Genomic DNA, 27,860 nt, shown 5'->3' on the forward strand with positions numbered 1-27,860 from the left:
AAATCATTAAAATTATTATTCATTTTTCTATTTTGTCAAATCTTGTTCCTTTTGAAGATCCTATTGAATCTTGCTCTCTATAAAGATCCTAGTATTTACGTGTATGCACAAGTTATAAATTCTTAGTGAAATAAAGATCTAAAAGTTTATAAACTTTAACCCTCCCTCTATGGTGCATTAATTTATGACAAATAGATCACACTAAAAATATATATCTTCATGATAAAATTGAGTTGTACTTAAAGATTTTTTGGATATTAAAAGAACTCGAGTCATTAATGCCATGATAGTTATTTGTAGTGAAAAAAAGATACATAATGTTTTTACGAGTTGCGACACTGCCACCACAAAAGATGTGTAGCTAAAAAGTGAAACATAATGTATTTTACAAGCTATAGTGTCTCCACCATGAAAGGTGTGTTATAATCTATAATGCATTCAAGAGTGCCTAAAGGATTTTGGATATAAAAATATATTAAACCCGAGCATATTAAAGATAAGTCATTAATGCCATGATAGTTATTTGTAGATGTATTTGTAAGCTATAACGTCTCCATGTGAAAGATGTGTTATGCTAAATATGCATTTGAGAGTGACTAAATGTAGCTAACTCACATGATGGAGACCTATAATGAGACACCTAATTAGCCAAGTTGAAAGCAATTCATGGACACCATTTCACATGCATGTTATTAAAAGGGGTTAGTGATGTTGTGGAAGAAAGTGCAACCATTAATGCTCTTGAATAGGAGGGAGGGAGAGGTATGCTTCCTAGATGGAGTTGCTAAAAAAATTGATACCAATTAACTTGAGAACAAGGTATACAAACAAGATGCACTTTGTTTGTGCACAACTTACAAGTGTGTAGATGAGCACTACACAAACAAGGTGAACACTTGTAAGCACTTACAAGTGTGTGTAGATGGGCACTACAATTCTCAAGAAGGGACCTAGTACAAAATTTGGTGGAAAATAAATTACAAATTTTGCATAAGACATGAAGGTTAACCCTCACAAAACCATAGCTAAAAAGAAAGCTACATAACTTCGACGTTATTTTTTTAATTTCAATGCAAATGAGGAAGAAAATACTGCCACAACCAAAACTACATATTAATCAATAAAATACGTGTGCAAATATGTAGGGTGGAACAAACATCCAAAACGTATATCTTTCTAGAGCGTTGACAAAATAAAATACACGTGCGAGAATCCAAAACTCGTGTGAGCGGGGTTGGTAGGTTGGGCTGATCAGTGGTGCTGCGGAGAACCCAAGGGAGTGTTGTGGTTGGAAGCACGGGCCTCTTGGAGGAAATGGTGGCCGGATAGCATCATCATGAAAGGCGGGATAGAGGGGCTGCCGGCTGCGGACTCGAGGAGGCGGATGGATTGGCCCGCAGTGTCGGAGACGATGCTGGACATGAGGGAAGAAGAGGCCGGCGATTGCAGGTCGTGACGTTGCTCTTGGTAGAATGGAAAGGGATGCTGGGCGGGGGCGGGATAGCGAGTGGAGGGTGGCGCGAGAAGGTGGTGGTTGGCGGTAATAGCACAAATATCGAAGGGAAGAGCGTCCAGCAGGTCGTTGGTATCATTCCCGGAGTCCGGAAGGGCAACCGGAGGTGTGGCGGACGGGAGGTAGGAAGTGGTCGGGAATGGGAGGGATGCTACAGAACCGGCGATGGCTGATGGGGGCGGAGGATTGATTATCGCGACGGAACGGCAGGAAGACTGGTACACCTCGCTGGAAGCCGGAGAGGCGAAAGGGGAGGCCGAGGGCAACAACGACATGAAGCTTGGTGGTGGCGGTGTGCCGGTGACGTCAGCAGTGGCTCCGCCGGCGAGCTGACCAACAAACAGGCTTTCGTTGTAGTTGGGCTGGCGGCGTGGCGAGGCCGTAGTGCTGCAGTCGCCGCCGCCGCCACGCGCGTCTGACATCCCTCCAGGCAGGCTAAACAACCCACCCGCGGCCGCCGCCGCCAGCAAGTCGCTCATTCCGGCGTCTTTGCCGTACAAGCGGTCGGTGAAACCGCCCATCCCGGTGGCGCTTTTGTACGGCCCGGAGACACCAGGGAAAGGGCTCAGCAGACCCCGAACGGCGTTGCTGGTCACCACCGCTGGTCTTCGCAGCTGCGAGCTCTGCAGACATGGAAAAAAACCTAATTCTAGACCATATTGAGCTCAATTATCGCAGCTCCAACGTGTTTGAAAATGCAATTACAGTGTAATAGCTCAATTAACCGTAATTCCTATGGTTAAGTCTTAATTAAACCTGGCCATGCAACATCTCGTCTGCTTCCTTAATCAAATAAATCAGCGTCATTTTATCCTAATCTTGACTGATAGGATTGCCATTTTAAGCTCAAATTTCAGTCACTAACTAATCAATAAATAATAATAAGTCGCATTAAGCTCAAATATAGTGAAGATAATTATTGATTAATTTACCTGGCCTCGATATGTTGTTCCGTCTTGCTGCACTACCCACCCAGCCTCAGCTGCCAAGCACCTCAGCACCTCATTGATATCCGCGCGCGGTGCTAAATTATAACCCCCGTGCTTCCTCAGACCCTGAAAAATCTTCGTAGTGATAGCCCTCCTGTTGCGCTCCCTGATCTTGGTCTTCTCCTTCTCGCTCGCACTCAGCTTCGCCATAGCTGACCGTGCTCTCCTTGCATCAAACTGCTACCCCATTAATTAATGCCCCCCAATGCCTTGATCCTAACCTCAGCAAGCATCAAAACCAAGTCCCTTCCTTGCTGGAATAATAATGCATTTTTAATAGTACAAGTATTGTAAGGCCTCTGGTAGAGAGCCAGCAGATGATGCTAATTAAAGAGCCTACTGCAAGGAATGGCTGCTCGATCTAGTCTAGATAGTTCGAAAAGGTGAAGGATTAAGGACTGTAGAGGAGGTGGGTGGTATGGCAGCTCTCACATGGAAGGGGTATGGCAGTACAGCAGCAAATGCCGGCGATTGATTGATTGGAGGGTGAGGAGAAACCAATGAATGATATCCCGGACTGAGGGGTGCATGAAGCTCCGGCGATGGAACCTTGTAGAGAGAGGAGAATGGTGATGGAACCTTACAAGAGGTAAGGTGAAGATCAGAGAGAGAGAGACAGAGGGGGGGGGAGAGAGAGAGAGGGGGGAGAGAGAGAGATTCTTTACTCTTATACACAAGAAGAAATGGAACTGAACCAGATCACAGCTCATTGAGAAAACAGCCCTTACAGCTAGACGTATAACGTCCTCAATCAGAGCATGTAGCTAGCCGCTAGGCATTCCACCAACTTTTTTAGGCTTGTTGTATAGGGTGGGTATCATTGCAGCGTGGGACGGTGAACCAAAAAAATAGTGATAAAAGGGAGAGAGTCTAGCGAGAGAGAAATGAAGTCATCCTAACGACAGGTTAAAAGGGTTACCTCCTATTTTACGTTCTGCCCTAGACACGTTTCTAGAGAGAGAAAAAGTCACATGCTTTGAACTTCATTTTAAACCCCTTTCATGGAGGTTGAGTGTGACGCCCATGAATCATGATCCACATACTCTATTGCTCCGTTCGTAAATTGTGATGATTGACCTAGTATGTACACAACCCAAAACAAATTTTAAATACCCATCCAAAATTTGAAAACATCTTCTTTCTCTTTGGTTTCTTCTGCCTCACCTTTTGTTGGTAGCTCTCATCGTGGAGGAGGGTAGACATGAAATTTGTGGAGCCATCAGGGCAAGGTCTCAACTTGAGATGGAAGATATTGTCATACACCTCAAGCATATGAAATAGGCAAAATTTGATCTTCACATCGGCATCCCAACGTTCTGGTTGTTGCTGAGTTCACATTCTAAAAAACTCATCTTCCGATTGTTGATGTGTCCTCCCCTCTATCCAAGCTTGCTTTCTGACGAGCATCATGCCTGTTCTTGGGCATTTTTGCTATAAAATGCAGCCGACCGTCAAAAAATAAAGTAAATTGTGAAAAAGCGGGCATCTTGAACCCATCATTTTGAAGGGTAGCCTAGCCCGCCAAAAATCATCAGGCTCCATCCACCATGGCTAGGAATGGCCGAGAGTTGTTCTTTTGCAAAAAGCACTCTTAGCTATACTGCCATCGATCGCTCTTTCCTAAGACGGGGCTCCTTAGTGTCCCTCCCCTGCTGGGTTTTGAGTCTTGAGTATGGTCTCAAGGGTGACTCTTAACATGTAGCATGTTTTAAAGTCAAGTTTCAATTGAAACCTATGTAAAGTTGGTATCTTGCAAGTGTTGGAAATCAATGTTCCACACTCGTCATCATCATCATGCAGAACATGGGTTACTCCCCAATAACTCCCAGTTTAGACACTATATATGTTGGATGTGTGTGGCCTGATGGTTAGGAGATAGTTGGATAGAGCTCAATGGAATTATTCTGCATATGAGCGGGAGCTTTATGCCATCATTTATGCTCTAGACAAGTGGAGACATTATCTCTATGGTGCTAAGTTTGAGATTGTTTTTTATCATGAGAGCATCAAATGGTTGACAGCTCAAACTAATTTGAAAGGTCGTAAAGCTCGATGGGCAAAAATCCTCCAAGAATTCAACTTTCAATTAAGGTATCGTAAGGGCTGATACAATGTCGTGGCTGATACCTTAAGTCGCATGCCTCAAGTCAACTTGTTGAGTTTCACGAAGTTGAAAAGTGAATTTTTAGATTCACTCAAAGGCAAGTGCGATTATGATCAGTCATATGCACAAGTGTGGAAAGTTGTTACACGCTGGGATCCCTCCCACTCTGCACAGTAGCGAGTCTAGATGATATTTCCACATCTAGTTCTCTCATCTGTCGTCTAAGGACGAGCTTAATCATTGGAAGAATTTTTCCATCAATAATGGGTGCTTGTTACACAAAGGAAGAGTGTGTGTACCCTCAGACTCTGACACTAGGCACCAAATACTTTATGAGTTTCATGATAGTCCAAGTGCAGGTCATCCTAGAATTAGTAAGACCTATGCCTTAGTTGAAAAGATGCAGGGGAGAAGAGAGCTTGAGCTCTTGCAAAGCACACACACACTCACAAAACCCTAAAAGAGAACACACAAGGTGAGAGGCTGAAAATCTTCTTCTTCTTCTTCACACAACACTCAACACACCATATATAAAGATAAGAGTACACACTATGAAAAGGTACTCAACCAAATACATACTAGGGTTCTCTATAGTGTGAACCCAACTAAACGAGCTGGTGCTATAACTATGCCAGTCTCTAGAATGGCTGTCACACAGCCTGTCATCCCATTGGCCGCATATCACCCATGATCTCACCAACCATGCCAGTGGTGTAAGTGCGGGCCTATCTCCCAGGCGGGTCATCAGTGTCCATCGCCTCACTAGATGAGCTTGATATCTCAACACTCCCCCTCGAGCTCAACTCCATCTCATGTACATCAAGCGAAGCCCTGAATCTGCGGAGCTTCTCTGTACCCAATGCTTTGGTGAAGATATCAACGACCTGATCCTGTGTGCTGACATAAACAAGGTCAACGTCTCCTACCAAAACCTTCTCTCTGACAAAATGGTAGTGGACCTCTATATGCTTCGTGCAAGCATGAAAAACTGGGTTCCTAGCCAACTGTATACTGCTAATGTTGTCACAGAAAATGACAACTTGTCTATCCTGATAGACCCAAATCTGCAAAGTAGCTTTCTCAACCAAGCTACCTCACATGCTGCTATAGCAGCACCTCTGTACTCGGCCTCTAGTACTGGATAGAGCAATCGTAGGGCTGCTTCTTGTTGCTCCAAGTCACAGCAGCACTCCCCAAAGAAAACATGAAGCCACTAGTAGATCTTCTATCTGAGATACTACCAGCCCAATCAGCATCTGTGTACCCATGTACACATATCTCTATCCCAATTTCATAAAATAGTCCACAATGCAAAGTAGACCTCACATACCTCACTATGCGTCTCAATGCATCCAAATGTGACTTTCGAGGAACCTACATAAACTGACTCACCAACCCAACAACATAGCTTAAATCTGGCCTGGTGATCGTCATGTAGATCAAGCTTCCTACTTCTGCTCACATTTTTGTCATGTGGAAATACATGCTTTGTTTGCTTTCCAAATTGGCATGCTCCACATATTTTTTGCATATCTTCAACTTTAAACTTTGGCAGCCCTGTCACAATTCCTTTAGTCTGCATAGACTTCATTCTCTGCACATTCACATGTCCAATTCTTTTATGCCAAATGTCTGTGTCTGTAACAATTCCTGAACCATTTGCAAACATCGCAGCACTCACTTCAAGCATGTTTACATTCAATATAAACATTCTGCCCACTCTGTTACCTTTTTGCAACCAACTTGCACTTGTCTTAAAGTCTTCAACATAACAACCATCAGGGTTAAACCGAACCTGCAAACCCTACTCAATCATCTGGCCAACTAAAACTAAATTCTTTGTTATGTTCGGAACATGAAGTACATCTGCAAGGTACTTCACTTTGCCATCCTGCATAGACAATGGCACATCTCCAACACATGGGCAATTGGATGAGCAGTGTCATCCTCTGTTTCCACAAAACCTGGTCTTTCAAGGTTTTTCATCTCCTTGAACCACTCCCCATGACTTGTCATGTGGTTCGAAGCACCTGAATCAACATACCATACATCATCTTTATGTGCTGCTTCAACATTTTTAGACAGGGCATTAACGACATGCTACATAACAAACAACCTTTCATTATGCTCATTGTTTTTGCTCGAGGATGCATAGTTGTTTTGCTACAATTTCCCATTTTGCATGTCAGCCTGCTTCTTATAACAATCTGCCTGCACATGTCCAGGCTTACCGTAATAAAAGCATCCACGTGTATCATTATATTGCCTTTGTCAATTTCCACGACCTCTTTGACTCCCCCTGCCTGTGAATTGGCCTCTTCCACCTGCGTGTTGTTGTTGTTGTGAATTCTGGGACTGTTGTTGCTGCTGCTGAGCTGGCCATAATTCTGATTACCTGTTCGGCCACCTCCTTGGCCGCGTCCATGGCCTCCTCTACCTCGTCCTCTTCCTGAACTTGTGTAGAAGGCCTGTTGCTCTGAACTGTTTTTGTTTTGTGAAGACTGTTAGTCTTCACCCAATCTCTTCTCTTCTATAATCAACATAGACACCAAATCTGTGAAATTGGGAATGTTTTTTCGAGTCTGAATAGACTTCTTGAACACCTTGTATTGTGGCCCGAGACCATGTAGACAGACTTCCACCTTATCATCATCATCTACTAAAACGCCAATAGATGCAAGGGACTCCACAATACCCTTGATCTTCAATGCATAGTAATTCATAGACATATTCTTTTTCTCACAGTAACAAGTTCATTCTTCAACTATATCTTTCGTGCCTTGGTATTCATTTCATAGAGTTTTACCAAGGTGTCCCATGCCTCCTTGAGGGACTTGGCATCCTGTATGTGCCCAATCATGGTGTCTTGTATACTGATAGAGAGCTAATACATAACTTTTCTGGCTCCTTGGTTCTAATCCTTGAAGTCTTTCACATCTGCACAGCAGTCGGATTGATCCCCGGTATCTCCGGTGCCTCTTCATGCTCACCTTCTATGTAGTCCCAACAATAACCCTTTCTCATCAGGAAATTCATCAACCTGAACCTCCAAGCATAGAAGTTGTTCTTATCAAGCTTCTCAGCAACAATCTGGTTTTATGCCATCATTTGATGGCATCCACACCTTGCAAAGGAACGACAGTCTCTAAGAAGCTTTACAATTTTCATTTTTTCCTAGTGACAACCCATGAGAGTACTCCTAAATGTTTGCAGGTGAGCCCTTAGCATGAACTAGGCTCTGATACCATGAAAAGATTCAGGGGAGAAGAGAGCTTGAGCTCTTGCAAGCACACACACACTCACAAAACCCTAAAAGAGAACACACAAGTGAGAGGCTGAAAATCTTCTTCTTCTTCTTCACACAACACTCAACACACCATATACAAAGATAAGAGTACACATTATGAAAAGGTACTCAACAAATACATACTAGGGTTCTCTATAGTGTGAACCCAACTAAATGAGCTGGCGCTATAACTATGCCAGTCTCTAGAATGGCTATCACACAGCCTGTCATCCCACTGGCCGTATATCACCCATGATCTCACCAACCATGCCAGTGGTGTAAGTGTGGGCCTATCCCCTAGGTGGGTCATCAGCGTCCACCGCCTCACTAGATGAGCTCGATATCTCAACATTAGTGAGAAGGCAATTCTATTGGCCTGGACTTCACAGGGACATCCAAGAATATGTTTTGCATTATCAAAATGCCAGGTCAATAAGGCTGAGTGTCTTAAGATAGGTGGGCTATTACAACCCTTAGAGATCCCTAATGGTAAGTGGGAAAGCATCTCTATGGATTTTATTATAGGTCTACCTACAACTAGTAGAGGTCATGATGCCATCTGGGTTGTAGTGGACAGGTTGACCAAGATGCCTCAGTTTATTCCAACTAAAACAGCGGTGAAAACACCATAGTTAGCTCAGCTTTTCATTGAGAATATATGTCGACTCTATGGGCTGCAAGCTAATATAGTCAGTGATAGAGACCAAAAGTTTAATAGTCACTTCTGGCGAGCAGTGTTCAAAAGGTTGGACACAATGCTCAGTATGAGCACTACTAAGACCACCCCCAGAGTGATGGTTAGACAGAAAGGGTCAAAGTACTTAAGGATATGCTAAGAGCATATGTGAGTAAATGGCAAATGAATTGGAAAGATTACTTACCATTTTAGAATTTGCCTACAATAGTGCGAAGCATGTCGCTACACAGGCTTTAGTCCTTTCATGCTTATGTATGGGTTTCAACCCCGATCTCCAGTAGATGTAGGGTTGGCTACTAAAAGAATTCAAAAGGTTAAATATTTTCTATAAGATCATCACGATATGCTAAAGATTGCTAAGGAAAATGTTAAACGGGCCCAAGATCATTACAAGCATTATGCGGATGAAGACCCCACAACGGTCACATTTGAAAAAGGTGACCAAGTGTTTCTCAAGGTTCCCCCAAGTTGGGAAACGTTGAAGACATGCAAAGTGCCAAAGTTATTGCTGAGGTATTGTGGACCTTTCACAATACTTAAGCGTGTAGGTGAAGTTGCCTACAAGTTAGCTTTGCACATGAACATTCCAAGGTTCACCCAATTTTTCATGTTAGTCGTCTACGAAAACAACTAGGCGAAGATGCCAATGTGGTGGATACAAGTGTTCTTGTAGATTTAATTGAGCCTCCGGTGTTACCTCACGAGCCAGAATGCATCTTGGATTTTTCAAGAGAAGCGAACTCGTCAAAGAATTAGACAATAGTGCCTAGTTAAGTGGAAAGATAGACCAGAAGAAGGTTCAACTTGGGAGGACCTTAGTACTCTCAAGACTCGATATTCTACCTTTGTTTTTTGATACCAGTGCGAGGCCACCATGAGACCTCCATGAACATGCTAGAAGAGAATAGGGAAAGTCTCTACCCAACCGCTAGCCGGCTAAAATAGCCCTGGCCATCCACACATGTTCGAACTCCCCTAAACTGCCTGAATCCACCTAGTCCTACACATGTTCTGTGACAGAGATAGCTTATGTAGACTTGGTTTATGCCAAGTAGGATACATGTAAGTGCGGGGCACTATGCCAAGTAGGATACATGTAAGTGCGGGCCACTATGCCAAGTAGGATACATGTAAGTGTGGACCAATCGGCCACACTAAGGAGATCTCTCTTGGACACCTTATCCTCGGGTTGTTGGGTTGGTTCATGTACCCATGTACCCAGTTGGGCTTGTTGGGTTGGTTCATGTACCCAGTTGGGGTTGTTGGGTTGGTTCATGTACCCAGTTGAGGTATAGTCAATCTCAACTTATTGGACCCAATTGTGGGTGGCCACTATTGCCATCCTATGCTGCAAAGATACCCAAACTGGAATAGTGTCGCCACTAGGAGACTATATATAGCCTAGTCATGGATCCTATATTTCACATCGTATCTTGGAGTTATGATATGAAAGATCCACCACTAAACTATACAATTTAGTAGTGGATTGTAAATTTCATACCATATCTTGGAGATATTGAGATCTATATTACACTCTTATTATGTGCATAATGTCCTTTAGCTCTTATGATCATTATGATCATTCGGCGCAATTTCATTTTCTTACATGTGGTATCAGAACTCATGCTCTAAAAAAAGCTTGGTGGTGTTTGGGGTAGGGGGGTCCACTTTATGCATATGTAGCATAGCACCTAAGTGCTTGGAGGAGTTGGGAAAAACTTGAGCGAAAACCTACAAGCGAGAAAATCTGAGCGGCAAAATTTCACACCCCACCATCCACATATTAATTTAAGGAATATATGTCCTCCACTTTCCCAAGATATTGATAGTTTGAGAGCGAGTGGCATGTGAGAGATTAATAGTTTGAGTGGTCGCTCTCCCAAGAGACTGGTAGTTTGAGTAGGTGCACCAATTCAATGTAATGTCATCATACTGATATGCCAAAAAATGATGTGTGTGCCATTTAAAAAAGGGACTAGACAAAATAATCATCAACCCATGGAAAAAAGGGACCAAAAAAAATGACACATCAAAAAATTAGAACATGATCCACCAAGGCATTACTTTCTCTCGAGTAGAAGCACCAATAGCCTCATCCACATATGGCAATTCAAAGATATACTATAGAGTTTTCCTAAAAAAGATAAAAAATAGTGTAATGATGCAAAAAATGAAGTCCACATCATCGTCTCCTCAATATTGAGGCATGCCAAACTAAATTGTCTCAAAAAACCAAATGAAAGTACAAAACCAAACCATATCATCATGACTGATCTCCCTATCATCAATGTAGTGCAAATGTTGCCTCTCCTTCTCCACAAAATACTACCGCTCCATGAAAGAAGCCATATCCTGCGTATAAGAGGGCATAAAACTGTAACCACCATGACCACCATGATTATTAATTGAATGACACTTTCCAAACAACACAAAAAAGAGATCCACAGCCTCTTACTAGTATGAGTACAACACAACAACAACTCAGAAAAGAGGGAAAGTAGTAAAACTCACTAGTCAAGCGGCATTGAGGTGTTGTTCAAACCCTCATCATCATCAAGATCAAGCACACTACGATGAGTTGAGGGACCCTCATCCAAATAAGCACCATCCACCACTCCCTTCAGGTGGGAGTCACATATCTCCTTCTCAGCCTCCACTGCCAGTCCAGAGTGCAATGCTACCCTCAAACACAATCGCGTTCCTAAACCCAACTTCAAGACAAAACCATGTGTTGGACAAAATAACTCCATAAACATGAGCATAAATTATGCACTCTTCTCCATAGGCCCACGCCAAGATCCACCTTCCCCCTCGCGCTTGCAGCAAGAGGAAGTTGGCAAGTAATGTGTGATCAAGTTGTTGTCAAGCTATATCTTGAGAGAAGATACCACACCTTCTGCTCCATATTCAAATCGTGAGGTGAAATCTCTCCTTGTTTGTAAAGTTCCTTGCATTAATAGATTGAGAACTTATAAGACTAGAAATTTGATTCTCCACCCAACCATATCCCAAATGCACCCTAAACACATGGTTATATTGTCCTAGGTGATGCATGACCTTCTTCCAACTTCACCCCCCTGACCTTTCAATGGCTAGGCATGGCCCTTTCATTATCCAATACCTCCTCAACTCCCCCTAGAATGGGGCGCCTACTTCTGTGGCCTTTGGGCTTCCCTTATGCACCATCTACATCCCTTTCACATTGACCTTAATGCCTATTAGCCATTCCTTTAGGTATTTCCAATTTGAAATCCCTTGAATCTTATTTATAAGCAAACCTTTTACATATAAATAATCTTTTCTAGTCTTACCTTATAGTGTTTTCTATCATTCTCATAACATTTCCTCCCCTTTGAAAGAAAAGTTTCCGTCCTCGAAAACAAATTCTGGAAACCTTTTCTTCAGTGTAACCACTCAACTTGGAAAAAGTTATCTTTTATAAGTATTTCAATTATAGAAACATTTCCTTTAGTAGAGGAATATTACTTCCTCGTTCATGTGTTCTTGAACTCCTTTTCTACGAGAGAGTATCTTTTTCTTTTAAAAACACCTACTGTCCATGTAAGTGTCATTACACCATATAGATGTGACACAGTGTTGAATTTTATGTTACCCTTAGAATAATGAGGTTGGCTTTAATACCTTCTTCTAAGATGAGTATTTTGTTCTGGTTGATGCTAAACATGAGGACAAACCAATATGACTATGTCTACCAACTTTGCATATGTCCTTGATTAGAGGCTTGTATGCAGTTAATGACTTTTCATTGCTCTTTTTTACTTCTCAAGTGTCATGATCACTCAGAAGCTACTTGGCTACCATCAATCCTTTTCCTAGTGCACACTCACTAACTAGAACCAATCTTACGGATAACCTCCTTTTTGTGAGACACAATTCCCAAATAAGATTGTTCTATTACCTTTTAGTACCTTATGTACTAGTTAACCGACCTTGGATACCATAAGCAATGAAGAGTAAAAGAGCCATTTACTCCCTTGGCCAATTCCTTCTACTTCTCGATCGTGTCGACTTAATTGAGAAATTCTTTTGGGGATGAGACAATCTCAACCTTGCTCGGTTAACTACTTTCGATTACTCATACATTGGCATAGCATGCATCACTACGCGTCCCATTCCACCTAGTTGCTCCCAAGTACCTTGAGTAACCAGTCATTAACACTAGACCCTACCTTTTTAAAAGTTTGGACATCCTAGAATTTGTATCTAGGTAATAACTTCTTTTTTGTTACACTTCAATAAGTGAAACAATGTCCACATAGACATTTCTTTTTATTTGTAGACCTTTTTCAAGCAACTTATTTGCTTGATAACCTTTTATACATATATAGAAACAATTATAAGTTTAGTTGACTATGTCTACCATTATGGAATTCATAACCACTCGTTATAATGCCTCTCTTTAATATGGTTAACTTTTCTTTTCACAAATGAGTACATCTCATTACTTTCTTTTACAATCACATACTCATACCTTTATGATGTGGCTGAAACAAACATCACTTTATTATATCACCACAATGAGAATTTATAGTCTTTCCTCTTTTCCAATGATTTAGACTCTTATTTATAGATAAACAAGCCGCTTTTACCAGGCATTAACTATCTTTACTAGGCGTTAACGATCTTTTTCAATTTTGACCTTTCTTTAAGTGATTCCTTTGAACCACTATCTTTTTAAGTGATACCCTTTTATCACTAGCAGCAGTTGCATTTTCCTATTTGAGACTTATCTCTTTTAATCAAGTAATTCCAAACTACTTGATACCTAGGGTCATTAGCACATTTTTCTTTTAAATAAGCTAGCAACTCCCTTTCTAGTTGAGTAAAACTCGACTCATTTATCATGGGTGCTCCACTTAGAGCATTTTCCCCATGACCTTAAATTTTCCTTTTCTATATCTTATTTGAAAATCAAACTCTTGTAGGATTTCAGCCCATCTAGCCTTCCTACCTTTTAACTCCTTTTGAGTACTTAACCATTTAAGACTTTCATGGTCAGACAATACTTCCAAATTGACACTATATAAATAATGACTGCACTTTTTAAAAGCATGCACAATTGCAAATAATTATTTTTCATAAGTTGAATAATTGTAACTTTGAGCTTTGTTCAACTTTTACTTTCAAATAATTTAGAATTTTTTAAGGGAAAATAATTTATTTTTCCTTTATAATTGAAATACTTTTCTAAGGTGCTCAAGTTCATTTTGTCTAAAGACTAATATATCATCAATAAAAACCACCACAGATTTTTCTGAATATAGAAGTAGCGAGAGCATTAGCTAGACTAAAAGGCATAACTAAAAACTCAAAGTGCCCAAAAGATGTCCTAAATGATGTTTTGGCACATGTTCAATTCTAACTTTTACTTGATGATATCCAAACTTTAAATCTATATTACTAAAATATTTAGCACCTTTAAATTGATCGAATAACTCATCTATCCTAGAAATAGAAATTTTATTTTTTATTATGATTGAATTTAATCCTCAATAATATATGCACAAGCACATATATATGTATCTTTTTTCTTCACCAATAATATTGGTGAAGTCTAAAGATACTTACTTGGCCTAATAAAGCCTTGTTCTAAATATTCAGCCAACTTCTTGTGTTTCTGTCAAACTTACTCTATAATATAACTCACTAATTGGCTTTGAATCCATTAAAACTTCTATGGGATGATCTATCCCTCTATCCGAAGAGGTAAACCTTTTGGCAATGTTTTCAAGAAAACATATTCAAATTCTTCTAATAAATTGTTTAAAAAAGAATGAACTACTTTAGAAATACTTGAATCAAAATTTTCACAACGGTTTGTAAACTAAGACATTACATAACAAAAAAACATTTGTTCTATTCCATTATCTTGATGAACTTTTGGAGCTCAATATTACATATCAAAGGAGAAGACGGTACATTGTGCTCTTCTTGCAATGTAATAAATTTTCCTTTACGCTCAAATGTTAGTGTATTATGTAAATAGCTTCTCAAAAGTGTTTTTCTCTCCAATGAAAATAATTCAAGTGTGCATTCCTTTAGACTTATCATTACCATTCCCAGCAAGTTCTTGTCCTTGGCACTTAGGAGATTTCCTTTTATCATGTCCCAGCTTAAGACAAGAGAAACAAAGTTTTTCTTTAACCACTCTCTCAAAATCTTGCTTTTTTAGAAACTAGGACTGGATTTTTACTTTTTAAGAGGTTCTTCCTTTTTAAAGAAAAAACCCTTTCTTTTTTGAGAACCAAAATTTTCTTCATGAGGCTTATATGAAAAAAATTATCATTTTCTTTATAATTACCATTACCCATGGTATCGTCAAATTTTTTTATAAATTTTATAGCCTCATCCAAGTTTTTTGGCTCTTTGGAGCAAAATTCCTTCTTGTACTCCCTTTTTAGGCCTCTAATGAAGCCTCTTACTTTTTGAAAATTGTCTATTCCCTTAATCTTTAAGACAATTTCTCTATAGCAAGCTATATATTGAGTGAGATTTAAATTCTTTTGTTCCATAGAACAATTATCCAACTCCTCTCAATTTTGGTCTTCTTCATTTTCAAGAACATATTCCTTTAAGAATAATTCCTTAAATGAATCCCAGGAATCGGGTACTTGCCTAGCTTCTACTAAGCTCATCCACCACTTATAAGCTTTACCTTGTAAGGATAAGCTAGCTTCAATGTGGCAGTTATGATTAGGCACATTTCTTAAAAGATGCAAATCTTGCCATTTTTGTAAAAAAAATGGACCGCATCTTTATTTCTCTCTTTCTCTTCTCCACTAAAAGTGGGTGCCTTTAAATGTTTTAATACTATACCGTGGTCTCTAGTTTTGGGAACCTCTTCAACTATGGCTTCATTCAATCCTTTTTCTAGAGTTTTTTCCCTTCCCTCATTAATGTTATTTTTAGATATTTCTTTTACTCCCAATTCTTCCCCTCTCATTAAGGAGCTAAGAATACCCATCATTTTCTCAATTCTATACTCTATATTAGAGATTTTTTCTTTCATTTCTTTCATTTCTATATCCTCATACTCATTAAGATCTAAATATTGCATATCTATTTCATTTGTTTTTGTAATATCCTCTTCCATATGGAAAGAGGACATTGGGTTTTCCCCCTTCTCCCCATTTTCATCCTTCCCACCTTGAGAAGCCATTTACTCTAACAATAAGCAGAATGGAAAGTTTTCTACAAAGCAAAAAAAAAGGTGCAACACAATGACATTACTAAATCATTGATTTGATGATCTTTGGCCTGCCTATATGTGAGAGGGATCAGGCTTTCCAAGAGCCATTGCATAGCTAGCTTCTTATGTTCTTGCTCCAATTTCTTTGTTTGCTCCTCATTAAGGTTTCTAGAAGAACCCGAGCTAGACTTGCACTCCCCCTTTTGGTGACTAGCGTACATTTCCTTCTCCTCCTCCAGGCATGTACCTTTATGCATCTCAATCCACCATGGGCACTTCTATCTTTCCCACTCCGAAAGTACTATGGGTGGTGCCTTTTGTCGTCTTTCCCTCACAAAGAATAGAGCATGTGTACATACAAAACTATTGATGTTTAAGCATTGTCCATGCTTTGCATATTTGTGAAATGGACCAAATCTTCTTTGTGTTGGCTAGATGATGTAAATACCTAGCAAGCAAACAAGTCTATGCACATTTCTCCAAAATCTAATGACAAACACAACAAGCAAGGAATTTGTCTCAAGAACAAACCAGCCAATGACTCGCATTAATCAAATCCACTTGCTTCAAAGGTGGGGTTGCCAAAGGGAGAGATCCCTCTTTCCTATGTTTAAATATCACATCCTCATAATACTCAGCAAATGTGGGATGGTCGGGTATCTCAAGAAGTGCATCACCAATAGTTGTCTTAGCTACCTACTCTGCACAGCAGCAACCTAGTAGCATCACCAAGTATCTGATCCATAAAAACTTCTTTTATTGCAAGCCATGGTATGAAAGCATGGTCACTTGAAGGCATCTCGTAAGTGCTCTTCAGATTAGTATCTACACCAAGAAAGGATAAAATTGCCAATTGTTTTGGCTTGCCACATGTCACAATGGAAAGCTGGTACAATTTATCAATTGTCAACTTGCTAGAAGGTTTCTCAAAGGGCAAAGACCATAGTATCTCAAACCATTTTTTTCCAAGCAAAGGATTTACCACACACAAAATCTGTAATCATTTCAAAAATACATAAGCACAAACATTTCCTACAAACTTAATACATGCAAAAAAGGAAAAGAACTTCAAATCTTACCCTATGCACTTTTCAACGATAATGTTGGAATTAGGGTTACAGGAAAGCACACAAAGCTTGGAGAAGAAGAAGCAAGAATGCACACAACACAAAGTGTATTAGATTGTGTCAATGTACAAAAGATAAGTTAGCCCTAGAATGATGGGCGTATATACAAGCCGGGGGAAAAAATCTCCTAAAGAGGGAAAAAGTGCCCCGGCGGTCCTAAGTGTGTTCAACTTTTCTTATTGTTTACTCTCTTAAAATTGAAAATTGTGTAGATTAGAGTCCTTTATATCTAATTGGGGTTATTTTAAATTGAAAATAGAATGTTAAAAATGAGAAATGGTCATCCATACAAAGGAGGTTATGGTAAAATTTTCTAGAATTTTGTGGAAAAGAAAGTTTATTTTTATGTTATTCTAAAAGAGTAATTCCCACCGTTTGTGCATTCTAAAAGAAATATTCTAATTTATTCCATGTACATATTCACCTATGAATATGCATGGATATCACTGATATTAATTATTAAAATTTAATTTCTATGCATAGAAAGATGCATAATGAATTTTTTTTAATTATAAAAGTATTATTGTCATTGAATTTAATTTCTATGCATAGAAAGATGCATAATGGAAAATGTTTTTATTATAAAAGTGTTATTTTCATTGAATTTAATTCCTATGCATAGAAAGATGCATAATAGAAATTTTTTATTTTATAAAAGTGTTATTTTCATTGAATTTAATTTCTATGCATAGAAAGATGCATAATGAAAATTTTTTTATTATAAAAGTGTTATTTTCATTGAATTTAATTTCTATGTATAGAAAGATGCATAATTGAATTTTTTTAATTATAAAAGTGTTATTTTCATTGAATTTAATTTCTATGCATAGAAAGATGCATAATGGAAAATTTTTTATTATAAAAGTGTTATTTTCATTGAATTTAATTTCTATGCATAGAAAGATGCATATTGAATTTTTTTTTAATTATAAAAGTGTTATTTTCATTGAATTTCATTTCTATGCATAGAAAGATGCATGATGGAATTTTTTTCTATTACAAAAGTGTTATTCCTATTAAAATTGATTTTATGCATAAATAGATGCATAAAGAAATTCTTTTTATTTTAAAAGTGTTATTCCCATTGAAGTTGATTTTATGCATAAATAGATGCATAAAGAATTTTTATATCAAAATTAGATTTCTCTTTAATTCTATGTTTAATTTCTATTTGATAAATGAATAAGTAAATACTCTAAGAGAGAAATTTCTATCGTTTTATACTCTCACGGATTGTAAAGAGAAAATTCAAAAAATCTATCAAAGTCGAAATATTCAGATAAATGATTAATTTATTTCTCATCAAAATTCGTGATTAATTTAGAAATCAGTTAAGTGAATATTCAATGAATGAAATTCAGTAAAATAGTAACTGAAATATCACCTCCTTTTCAAGAAAGATAGTTCAGGAAAAATCTTATCAGATTCGAACTCTGAATCAAACTATGACCAAGACCAAACTCTTTCATCAGTTTCGAGAAAAGAAGATGTGAACAGTTCAAGAAAATATTCTCAAATCTCCCACCAAATCTGAAACTAAGTTTGAGACCCTTTGAATTGATATGTGGATCAAGGTTATAGAATTCGAGGAATTTTGTTATGGATACCGATTTAAGATATACTCATTGTATTCAAAAGAAAATCAAACTGAAAACTTGCATAGAAACCCTGTTTTTCTTAAAGGATTGTCTTATGCCAGAATGCTAGAGGGAGCATTTGGTATGTGTTTTTCTAAGGGAAGTGGTTGCAACAGCTGGCAGGGAGTGTTCAAAGGACAGCTCACGCGGCAAAACCTGCCCAAGTCTTGACCAGCCTCGGTACGGTTAAAATGGTGCGCTTTCAGGTACGATGGACGAGGGCCAACGAAGTGGTCCTGAGTGAAGTGCCAGGACACCTAAGGAGGATCCTGGAGGGTTTTGACCAGGCGATGCATGGGCTCGCGGTGCCTAGGACACCCATGCGTATGTCGTGGATGATGGATATTGTAAATTGTTACTGGATCTCGTTGGCTGACCAACTGGTCTCGGAGAGTCCAGAGTGATATTGTTTTTTTTGAGAAACAAGGGATTGGATGGAATTTTTGAGTTATGATGTCTGTAAACCATAATTGTTTTGTTAATGGATTGTTTTTTTTGAGAAACAAGGGATTGGATGGAATTTTTGAGTTATGATGTCTGTAAACCATAATTGTTTTGTTAATGGATTGTTTTATAAGTTAAAGTTTTAAAGAGAAGTGTGTGCGTATCTGTATTCGAAAGCAAAAGTTAAGAAAGGCATTCAATCATGGGTGGGTGAGTAATTGTCTGGTTCTACCAAGTCCAGTGGTTGCCCATGGGCCAGATGAGGCTGGAATCAGTGGAGTTTTAATAATGAAATTGAATAATAGGAATACGCTTAGAACTCGAGTAGTTAAATAAAAACCTGAAGACTCCAAAGAAAGTGGCATGTGTCAAAGAATGGCCAATTCCTAGCAATGCAACTCAATTGAGAGGATTTTTGGGGCTATCTTCTTTCTATAGAAGATTTATGGCGCATCATGCATCTATTGCGGCACCTCTTACCGATCTACTCAAGAGAGAAGCTTTCTTTTGGGATACCATTGCTGACAAGAGTTTTAATGAGCTCAAAGCCTTGCTTACATCAGCTCCTATTCTTGTTTATCTGGACTTTACAAAGACATTCTATGTGAGAGCGGATGCAAGTGGAAAAGGTCTTGGAGCAGTTTTATATCAAGAGCATGGTGTCATTGTATTTGAGAGTAGGAAGCTTTCCGAGAAGGAGATGGAATTGCATGTTTATGAGCAAGAGATGTTGGCTATACTTCATGCAATCAGGAAATGGCATCACTATCTTTATGGTGCTTATTTCAAGGTGAGAAGTGATCATAGGGTGCTGAAATTTTTCCTCTCCCAACCTAATCTTTCTCCCAAACAAAAGAGGTGGTTGGCTACTCTCCAAGGATATGACTTTGAGATATCCTACACTCCAGGAAAGGACAATGTAGTAGCGGATGCATTGTGTAGAATGTGGGCTTGCACTATAACATCAATTATGGAAGTGTATAGTGAATGGCTCAAAGGGATTCAAGAGGAGTATCTTGTCAATGAGAATGCTGCCCATATTTACAAAAAATTACAGCAAGGAGAGGGTGAAGAATTTCCTCATTATAAGCTTCGGAATGGTCTCTTATGGCACAAGGATAAGCTGTATTTGGTTCCTACCTCCCAAGGTGCTTCACGAGATGCATTCTTCACCACTTTTGGGTCATCTTGGTGTACTCAAGACATTTGACAAAGTGAGCAAAAGCTTCTTTTGGAATGGCATGTGGAGAGATGTAAAGAAGTTTGTTTTGGAATGTGTGTCATGCCAAAGGAATAAGGATAGTCACCAATTGCCAAGTGGTTTAATCCATCCTTTGCCTATTCCGGATGGGAAATGGACTCACATTTCTATGGACTTCATATGGGTCTACCAAAGACAAAGCATGGATGGGATCAAGCCTTTGTGGTGGTGGATAGACTCACCAAATCAGCCCATTTCATTGCTTCCAAGAGTGCATATGGAGCCTCTCACATTGCCAAGCAATTTATGGAGCATGTATTCAAGATACATGGATTGCCAATCAATATAGTTTGTGATCAAGATACCAAGTTTATGGGCACTTTTTGGAGGATATTGTATGAGAACTTGGGTACTCAAATCACTCCCTCTACAGCCTATCACCCTCAAACGGATGGGCAAACGGAGTGCACAAACAAATGGCTTGAAGTGTACTTGAGGCACTATTGTCATGACATCAAGCATCGTGGGATGAATGGCTCTATCTTGTTAAATTTTGCCATAATTCCAGCAAGCATTTGAGTATTGGGATATCACCTTTTGAAGCTCTTTATGGTTATCAAGTGCATATGCCATCCATTGCCTTTCATGAGGATAAAATGGTTAATCCTTTAGCCAAGGATGGGTTGGAAAGGATGACACAACTTCTTCAATTATGCAAGGACAACATGAAGAAGGCTTAAGAAGTCATGAAGGCAAATGCGGATGAGCATAGACATGATTATGTGTTACTCAAGCTTCCTAAGAGCCATCACATATCCTCAAAGGGTCTTCTAACCCAAAGTTGGCTCACTGGTATTATGGACCATATTTGATAGTCAAGAGAGTAGGTGAATTGGCTTACAAGCTTGACTTACCTCCTTCCACAAGAATCCATAATGTGTTCCATGTATCTAACTTCAAGAGGTTTGTGGGTTCTCTTCCTCAAGAGCTTGAAGAACTACCACCAATGGATGAAGAAGGAGAGATAATATATGAGCCGAAGAGGATTGTAGACAAGAGGACAAGAGCATTGAGGAACATGAATATTGAAGAATTCCTTGTTAAATGGAAGCATTTGCCCATGGATGAGGCTACTTGGCAATCAATGGAGTATGTACAACAACATGGTTTGCTTGATGGAAGTATTCCTTGACCAAGTGGCATGTTTAGCATGTGGAGAATGGGCATTACATGAGGACTACATATGCTATAATCTTTGGACATTTTTGCTGTAATTTTTGGACAGCTTTGGTTGGATCCATTGTTGGGGCCATCATTCTACTCCAACACACTTGGAAGATCATCATGATATAAGGCAAAGATGTGGGACTCATTTGGTTGAGGTTATGCATCAATTGCAACCCATTTTTATGGAGATTTCATGAAGTATTTTCAAGGATCTTCACCGACAACAAGGCTGCCATAACAGTCTCATATGATTGCATTGGAGAAAGAGTTTGTGGACTTCATTACGTTTGGATTTCTTCTTCCAAATGCACCTTAGGAATTTCTTTTTAAACTTATATTTCGGGGTAATTTATTTTAATAAGAAGGGTATTTTTCCATCCAAAGATATCTAAAAACTGAATTCCCTCTCTCTAGAATATTTTCTCTCTCTAGGCCAAAACAGGTAGAAACAAGATCTTTTATCATTCTGAAAAGGGGATTGATTACAAGGAAAGAAACAAGACATCTTGAGGGGCTGGGGAGGAATCTTACAAAGTTTGGCTTGATTCTCTAATTGTAGTGAAGCCCCCGACCAATCAATTGGTCCACCAAGAGGAGAAGAGCACTCCAAATCAAACCGAGGTTGGTAAAGACCTTGGCCGACCTTGCTACACGAGACGTCCTCCGATGACTCTCCGTTCAACAGTTGCAACTTTAACAGATAGGTCTCCATGACCTCATTCACAAGACGGTCAAAATGCTTCCCCAACATTCTTGACATAAAACAGTCATTTAAAAACAGATTTCACATACAAATACAGTTCCAACAATATTTCCATCTTTTCTCATTACTCCACATCCTTTCACATTAGTCCCCATCTTTTCTCATCTTCCCACAATTTTATTTTCTTCATCGATCCCTATCACATCACATCAATCCCACATCAAATCACATCCAATCGCATCATCCACACATCAATCCACATCATTCATACATCCATCCACATCAATCCACAACATCCATACATCAATCCATAGGTCAATCCACATCATCCATAAATCCATCCACATCATCCACATCATCCATAAATCCATCCACATCATCCACATCAATCTACATCATCCATACATCCATCTACACCAATCCACATTATCCACACATCAATCCACATCATCCATACATCCATCTACATCAATCCACATTATCCACACATCAATCCACATCATCCATACATCCATCTACATCAATCCACATTATCCACACATCAATCCACATCATCTATACATCCATCCACATCATCCACATCAATCCACATCAATCCATACATCCATCCACATCATCCACATCAATCCACATCATCCATACATTCATCTACATTAATCCACATTCATTTCATAAGTATTCCCATTCTCATCTAATCCCATCTTTTTCTATCTCATCACTAATTTCCTCATTTATCCTCATCAGATCTCATCCACTTGCATCTACCCATATATCTCATCACTTCGAATACATTAACATCCTCCAGTTTACATCGCAACTTATCACATTCATTTCACATCACATCTCATTCATTCACATCCCGATTCACATGCTAACACATTCATTCACGTCCCTTATCGTTCATTCACATCCCGATTCACATCACATCACATCCATTCACATCCCTTATCATTCATTCACATGCTATCACATTCATTCACATCCTATATCATTCATTCACATTTATTGGATTCACATCACATCTCATCACATCTATTTTCCTCTCATTCTCATCACATCTATTCTCATCACATCCATCCATCCATCCATTCATTCCCATCTATCTGATTCGCATTACATATCATCACATCTATTTACCTCTCATTCACATTACTTGTACTCTCATCACATCCATTCATCCATTCATTCTCATCTATCTGATTCGTATCACATATCATCATATCCATCCATCCATTCATTCCAATCTATCTGATTCGTATCACATATCATCACATCTATTTACCTCTCATTCTCATCACATCTATTTACCTCTCATTCTCATCACATCCATCCATCCATCCATTCATTCCAATCTATCTGATTCGTATCACATATCATCACATCTATTTACCTCTCATTCTCATCACATCCATTCTCTATTCATTCTCATCTATCTGATTCATATCACATCTATTTATCTCACATTCTCGTCACTCCTATTCTCATCGCATCCATCCATGCATTCATTCCCATCTATTTGATTCGTATCACATATCATCACATCTATTTACCTCTCATTCTCATCACTTCTATTCTTATCACATCCATTCTCTATTCATTCTCGTCTATCTGATTCATATCACATCTTATCACATCTATTTATAGAATGTAAGAGAATTCTTATTTTTTATATAAAGATTCTTTACGCATCTATTTATGCAAAAGAACAACTTCAGTGGGAAATAACACTTTTAAAAAAATCCGTTTATGCATCTATTTATGCATAATTTCAATTTTAAGGACATTAACACTTTTGAAATAAAAATAAATCTTTTATGCATCTTTCTATGCATAAATTCAATTTTAATGAGAATAACTCTTTTGAAATAAAAATAAATTTCTTTATGTATCTTTCTATGCATAAAATCAAAATTGATGACAATAACTCTTTTGAAATAAAAATAAATTTCTTTATGCATCTTTCTATGCATAAAATCAAAATTGATGAGAATAACTCTTTTGAAATAAAAATAAATTTCTTTATGAATCTTTCTATGCATAAAATCAAAATTTGATGAGAATAACACTTTTGGAATAAAAATAAATTCTTTATGCATCGTTCTATGCATAAAATAAAAATTTGATGAAACTAACGCTTTTATAATAAAATAATTTCTTTTATGCATCTATTTATGCATAATTTTAATTTTAATGAAAGTAACACTTTTATAATAAAAAAATTCTTTTATGCATCTATTTATGCATAAAAATCATTTTTGATGAAAGTAACACTTTTATAATCAAAATATTCCCAATATGCATCTTTCTATGCATAGAAATTAATTCTAATGAAAATAACACTTTTATAATAAAAATATTTCTAATATGCATTTTTCTATGCATAGAATAAAAATAACACTTTTAGAATACACAAGCGGTGGGGATTACTCTTTTTGAATAATAATAAAAGATAAAACTTATTTCACAAAATTTAAGAAAATTTTGCCATAACCTCCTTTGTAGGGCTGACCATTTTTCAAGTTTTTCTATCCTCAAGTTACTTAAAAATTATCCCAAATGGTTTAAAACATTCTAAACTAATCAAATTCCACTTTTCAAAGAGAAACAATATGAAAAGTTTAATTCTAACAATTTGATAACTTATCTAGGATAAAGAAAAGCTGATTTTAAGAATGAAGAGAGGGGGAAAGCCTTTCCAACAAGGCATAACATCATTTTTTTATTTTAAGAAAACAAAAATTAGAAAACCATTAAAAGGAATAAAAGAAAAAGTAGGATTTCTAGCTTACATGAATTTCTGTGAGCTTTCCTTTGGCTTGATGGTTTGAGGGATCTACTCTTGTTTGCAAAAAGAGTGGCCACCACCAATTCTTTAGAAGAGGAAAAGGTCAAAAACTAATGAATTATCAATAAATTCACTGTTTTTGGCTCTAGGGTGGAGTAGAGTAACAGTGCATAAAACACTATTAACCATTTACAAAGGGGGAGGTTTCATTTACAGGAAAAAGTGAGCCTCTAACCAAGCAAACTGATTCTAGAGTTTCCCAAATCAGTTTGTTCAATTTTTAACCATTTTTAGGTCAGTTTAACTTACTTTTTGGATCTAGTTAAAGCAGGAGAGAGGAGAGATGAAATATCTCATTATTTGAGAGTTTAAAACTCCACCACACATGTGAAATAGGTGCCTCCTTCATGAGGAGAATTTTCCCACACTGAGGTGTCAAAAATGCATCATTTCCTCTAAATATCTCTTCTTTTTAAACTAAAAACCTTGTCCTTAGTCAACTCTTTTTTAACTAAAAACCTTGTCCTTAGTCAACTCTTCATCTTATGTGAGTATTTACTCATTTTTGGGTGGATTTTCTTTATTTATTTAATTTATCTCCTCCCTACATTTGGATTAATCTAATTGGTCCCTCAGAACCTTAATCTAAAATTTTCAAAAAATCTGGACCCTTAGGCTAAGGCCTTTTGATGAATAGATTATAATTTATTTCTAATGCACCTTCTGAATTTCTTTTTGAACTTTTGTTTTGGGGGAATTTATTTTAATAAGAAGAGATATTTTTCCATCCAAAAATATCTAGAAATTGAATAACCTCTCTCTAGAACATTTTCTCTCTGTAGGCCAAAACAGGGTAAAACAGGATCTTTCTTTTATTTCAATGAGGGGAATAATTATAAGATCAAAAGGGGAGGTTCTTACACCTGCACACCTCAAAAGCCGGAGGGAGGAATCTTACATCCTACCCCACTTAAAAAAAATGCGAGATGTCCTCATCTCGCAAAATTAGAGGAGAACTCTTTTCCTTAAGATCCAACTGATTATGTGGTTCCTTATAGACTGGTGAACCCAACAGAATCCTGGGATAAAGATCCCTTATATAAAACTCATCATCAGATAATAATTCACTCAGATCGTAACATTCAATCCTAATTTGACATCCCTTAACTTGATCCACTGGGTGGTCAAGTGTTAACAGCAGCAATCTGCCAGCACAATCCACTAATCTCATAGTGATTTGCTGAAGTCATTAATGTCATTACAGCTACGAACATCATCACACAGGGACTCGTCCCATTCATCCTCATTGTGGTTTTGCTTAGATTATTACATTTCAACCAAAATTCAGGAATCCTCATTTTTCAATCAGAATCCAAATCAACTCATCATTAGTTCTCAACCAGAATTTAAAATCATATCAACCACATTCGAATTCATCATCTGGATAGTATTAATGCTTAAAATTTTAAGTCTTAGATTTACTCATATATACTGCCAGTAAAGAGCTGCAGTTATACCCTCGGTATATACGAGTAGTCACGGTCCTTGGAAATATAAGGTAAATATCATCATGTCTAGGCCTCAAGTAAGTCAAGGATTCCATACAACTGCAGTACTTCCATGTGAAGACCCAATTACCAATTTATGAATTTCAGTTTGAATATCAATTTGTATGAATTTTATCATACAATTACAACCTTTTACTGCTTCTTCATAAATTTTTTGACATTTTTGGCTTCTCGATTGATCCTCATTAGCTAATTTGCTCTGATACCAGCTGTAAGATCCCTGACCCCACTGCGTAACAAATTCAGGGGTGCTAGCAGAGAAAGTAGCACTTCTTGCGCGGGGCAAGGTCCTACACTCGGGGCCTCGCCCACGGATATCCGGAGATAAGAGACTAATCCATCGATTCTTCCAAAACTGAACTTGGAAAAACTTCCCTTGCCCGGAAAGCACGGGCGATTCCTCCAGGATAACTTTTCTCTAACGTAGTCAAAAGCCTTAACTAAACTGAACTAATTTGACTGAACCCGTAAATCCCATAGTCAGATCAAGGGAAAGATTGCACTTGGATCATAGAGACCAACGCTTTTTTCCTCATTGAGAGGCAAAGCCGTTGATTCTTTTCCATAGAATAATTTTTATCCGAGATTTACTTCATCTATCGTACCAACTGAAATTTAGTCTCCTTTTAGGGATCCATCAGTCCAGTCTACCCCATCCAGTCCCATGGGTTGGCCAACCGCCCAACCACTGTAGTGATGGGATCTAATTAGGAATTTGGTTAGGTTTTGTCCTGGGTATCAGGGAAAAGAGTTCCCAGGCCCCCTAGTCGAATATTCATGCAACTTAAACTAGTCACACCACTTACACACCCAATATGAAATTACCTTTTTCACAGAATCAGTTATCTTTAAAAACAATCATTTAATGCAACCATGGTGTCACTGATCATAATCCTCAAAATCTCTGGTTAAATCCTTATTTCCAAAATCAGTGTACCTATGGCATCATTGGCAACTATAACGCTCAGGGGCCTTTTCGATAGTTCCTAGCTCATAGTAACCAGAAATATATTTACATATCAAAATGGAATCTCCGTTGAAGATCAGTAAGATCAACCAACGGATCCATATAAAAGAGCCATGGACTCATCCGTTGAGGACCAGCAAGGTCAATCAACCAGATCCATGCTTAAATTCAGAAAACAACTCTTACTCCTTATTCCAATATCTTCCTCGACGTACTTGTGGGTATCTTCGGTAACCCAGAGCCAAAGCACCGTATGGTCAGCACCCTCTAGGATCCTTTGCAGGTCACCTAGCGCTTCACTCATAGGCCACTTTCTTGGTCCCTCATCCACTGTACCGGAAGCTCACCATTTAAATCAAACCAAGGTTGGTCAAGACCTCGGCCGACCTTGCTACGCGAGAC

At 38.3% G+C, this 27,860-nt stretch overlaps 1 protein-coding gene across 1 annotated transcript; it reads right to left on the reverse strand.

Moving 5' to 3' along the window:
• Positions 1 to 953: 953 nt before the first annotated feature.
• On the reverse strand, positions 954 to 3,103 carry LOC147605853 (uncharacterized). Its single transcript, XM_086792599.1, has 2 exons — positions 2,446 to 3,103; positions 954 to 2,136 (listed from the first exon to the last, which is right to left on the reverse strand). Exons 1-2 carry the CDS (start codon positions 2,650 to 2,652, stop codon positions 1,252 to 1,254), a joined length of 1,092 nt encoding a protein of 363 aa, XP_086648725.1. The 5' UTR covers positions 2,653 to 3,103; the 3' UTR covers positions 954 to 1,251.
• Positions 3,104 to 27,860: the final 24,757 nt, after the last annotated feature.

Source organism: Cibotium barometz, chromosome 58 (assembly GCF_041138505.1).
Source record: "Cibotium barometz isolate CiBa-2024 chromosome 58, ASM4113850v1, whole genome shotgun sequence".
Lineage (NCBI taxonomy): Eukaryota > Viridiplantae > Streptophyta > Polypodiopsida > Cyatheales > Cibotiaceae > Cibotium > Cibotium barometz.

Excerpts from the sequence above, each read along its gene's own strand:
- LOC147605853 (XM_086792599.1), bottom strand. The coding sequence starts at position 2,652 with ATGGCGAAGCTGAGTGCGAGCGAGAAGGAGAAGACCAAGATCAGGGAG. Across the intron at positions 2,137-2,445 it reads GAACAACATATCGAGGCCAG|AGCTCGCAGCTGCGAAGACC; the intron begins GTAAATTAATCA and ends CCATGTCTGCAG.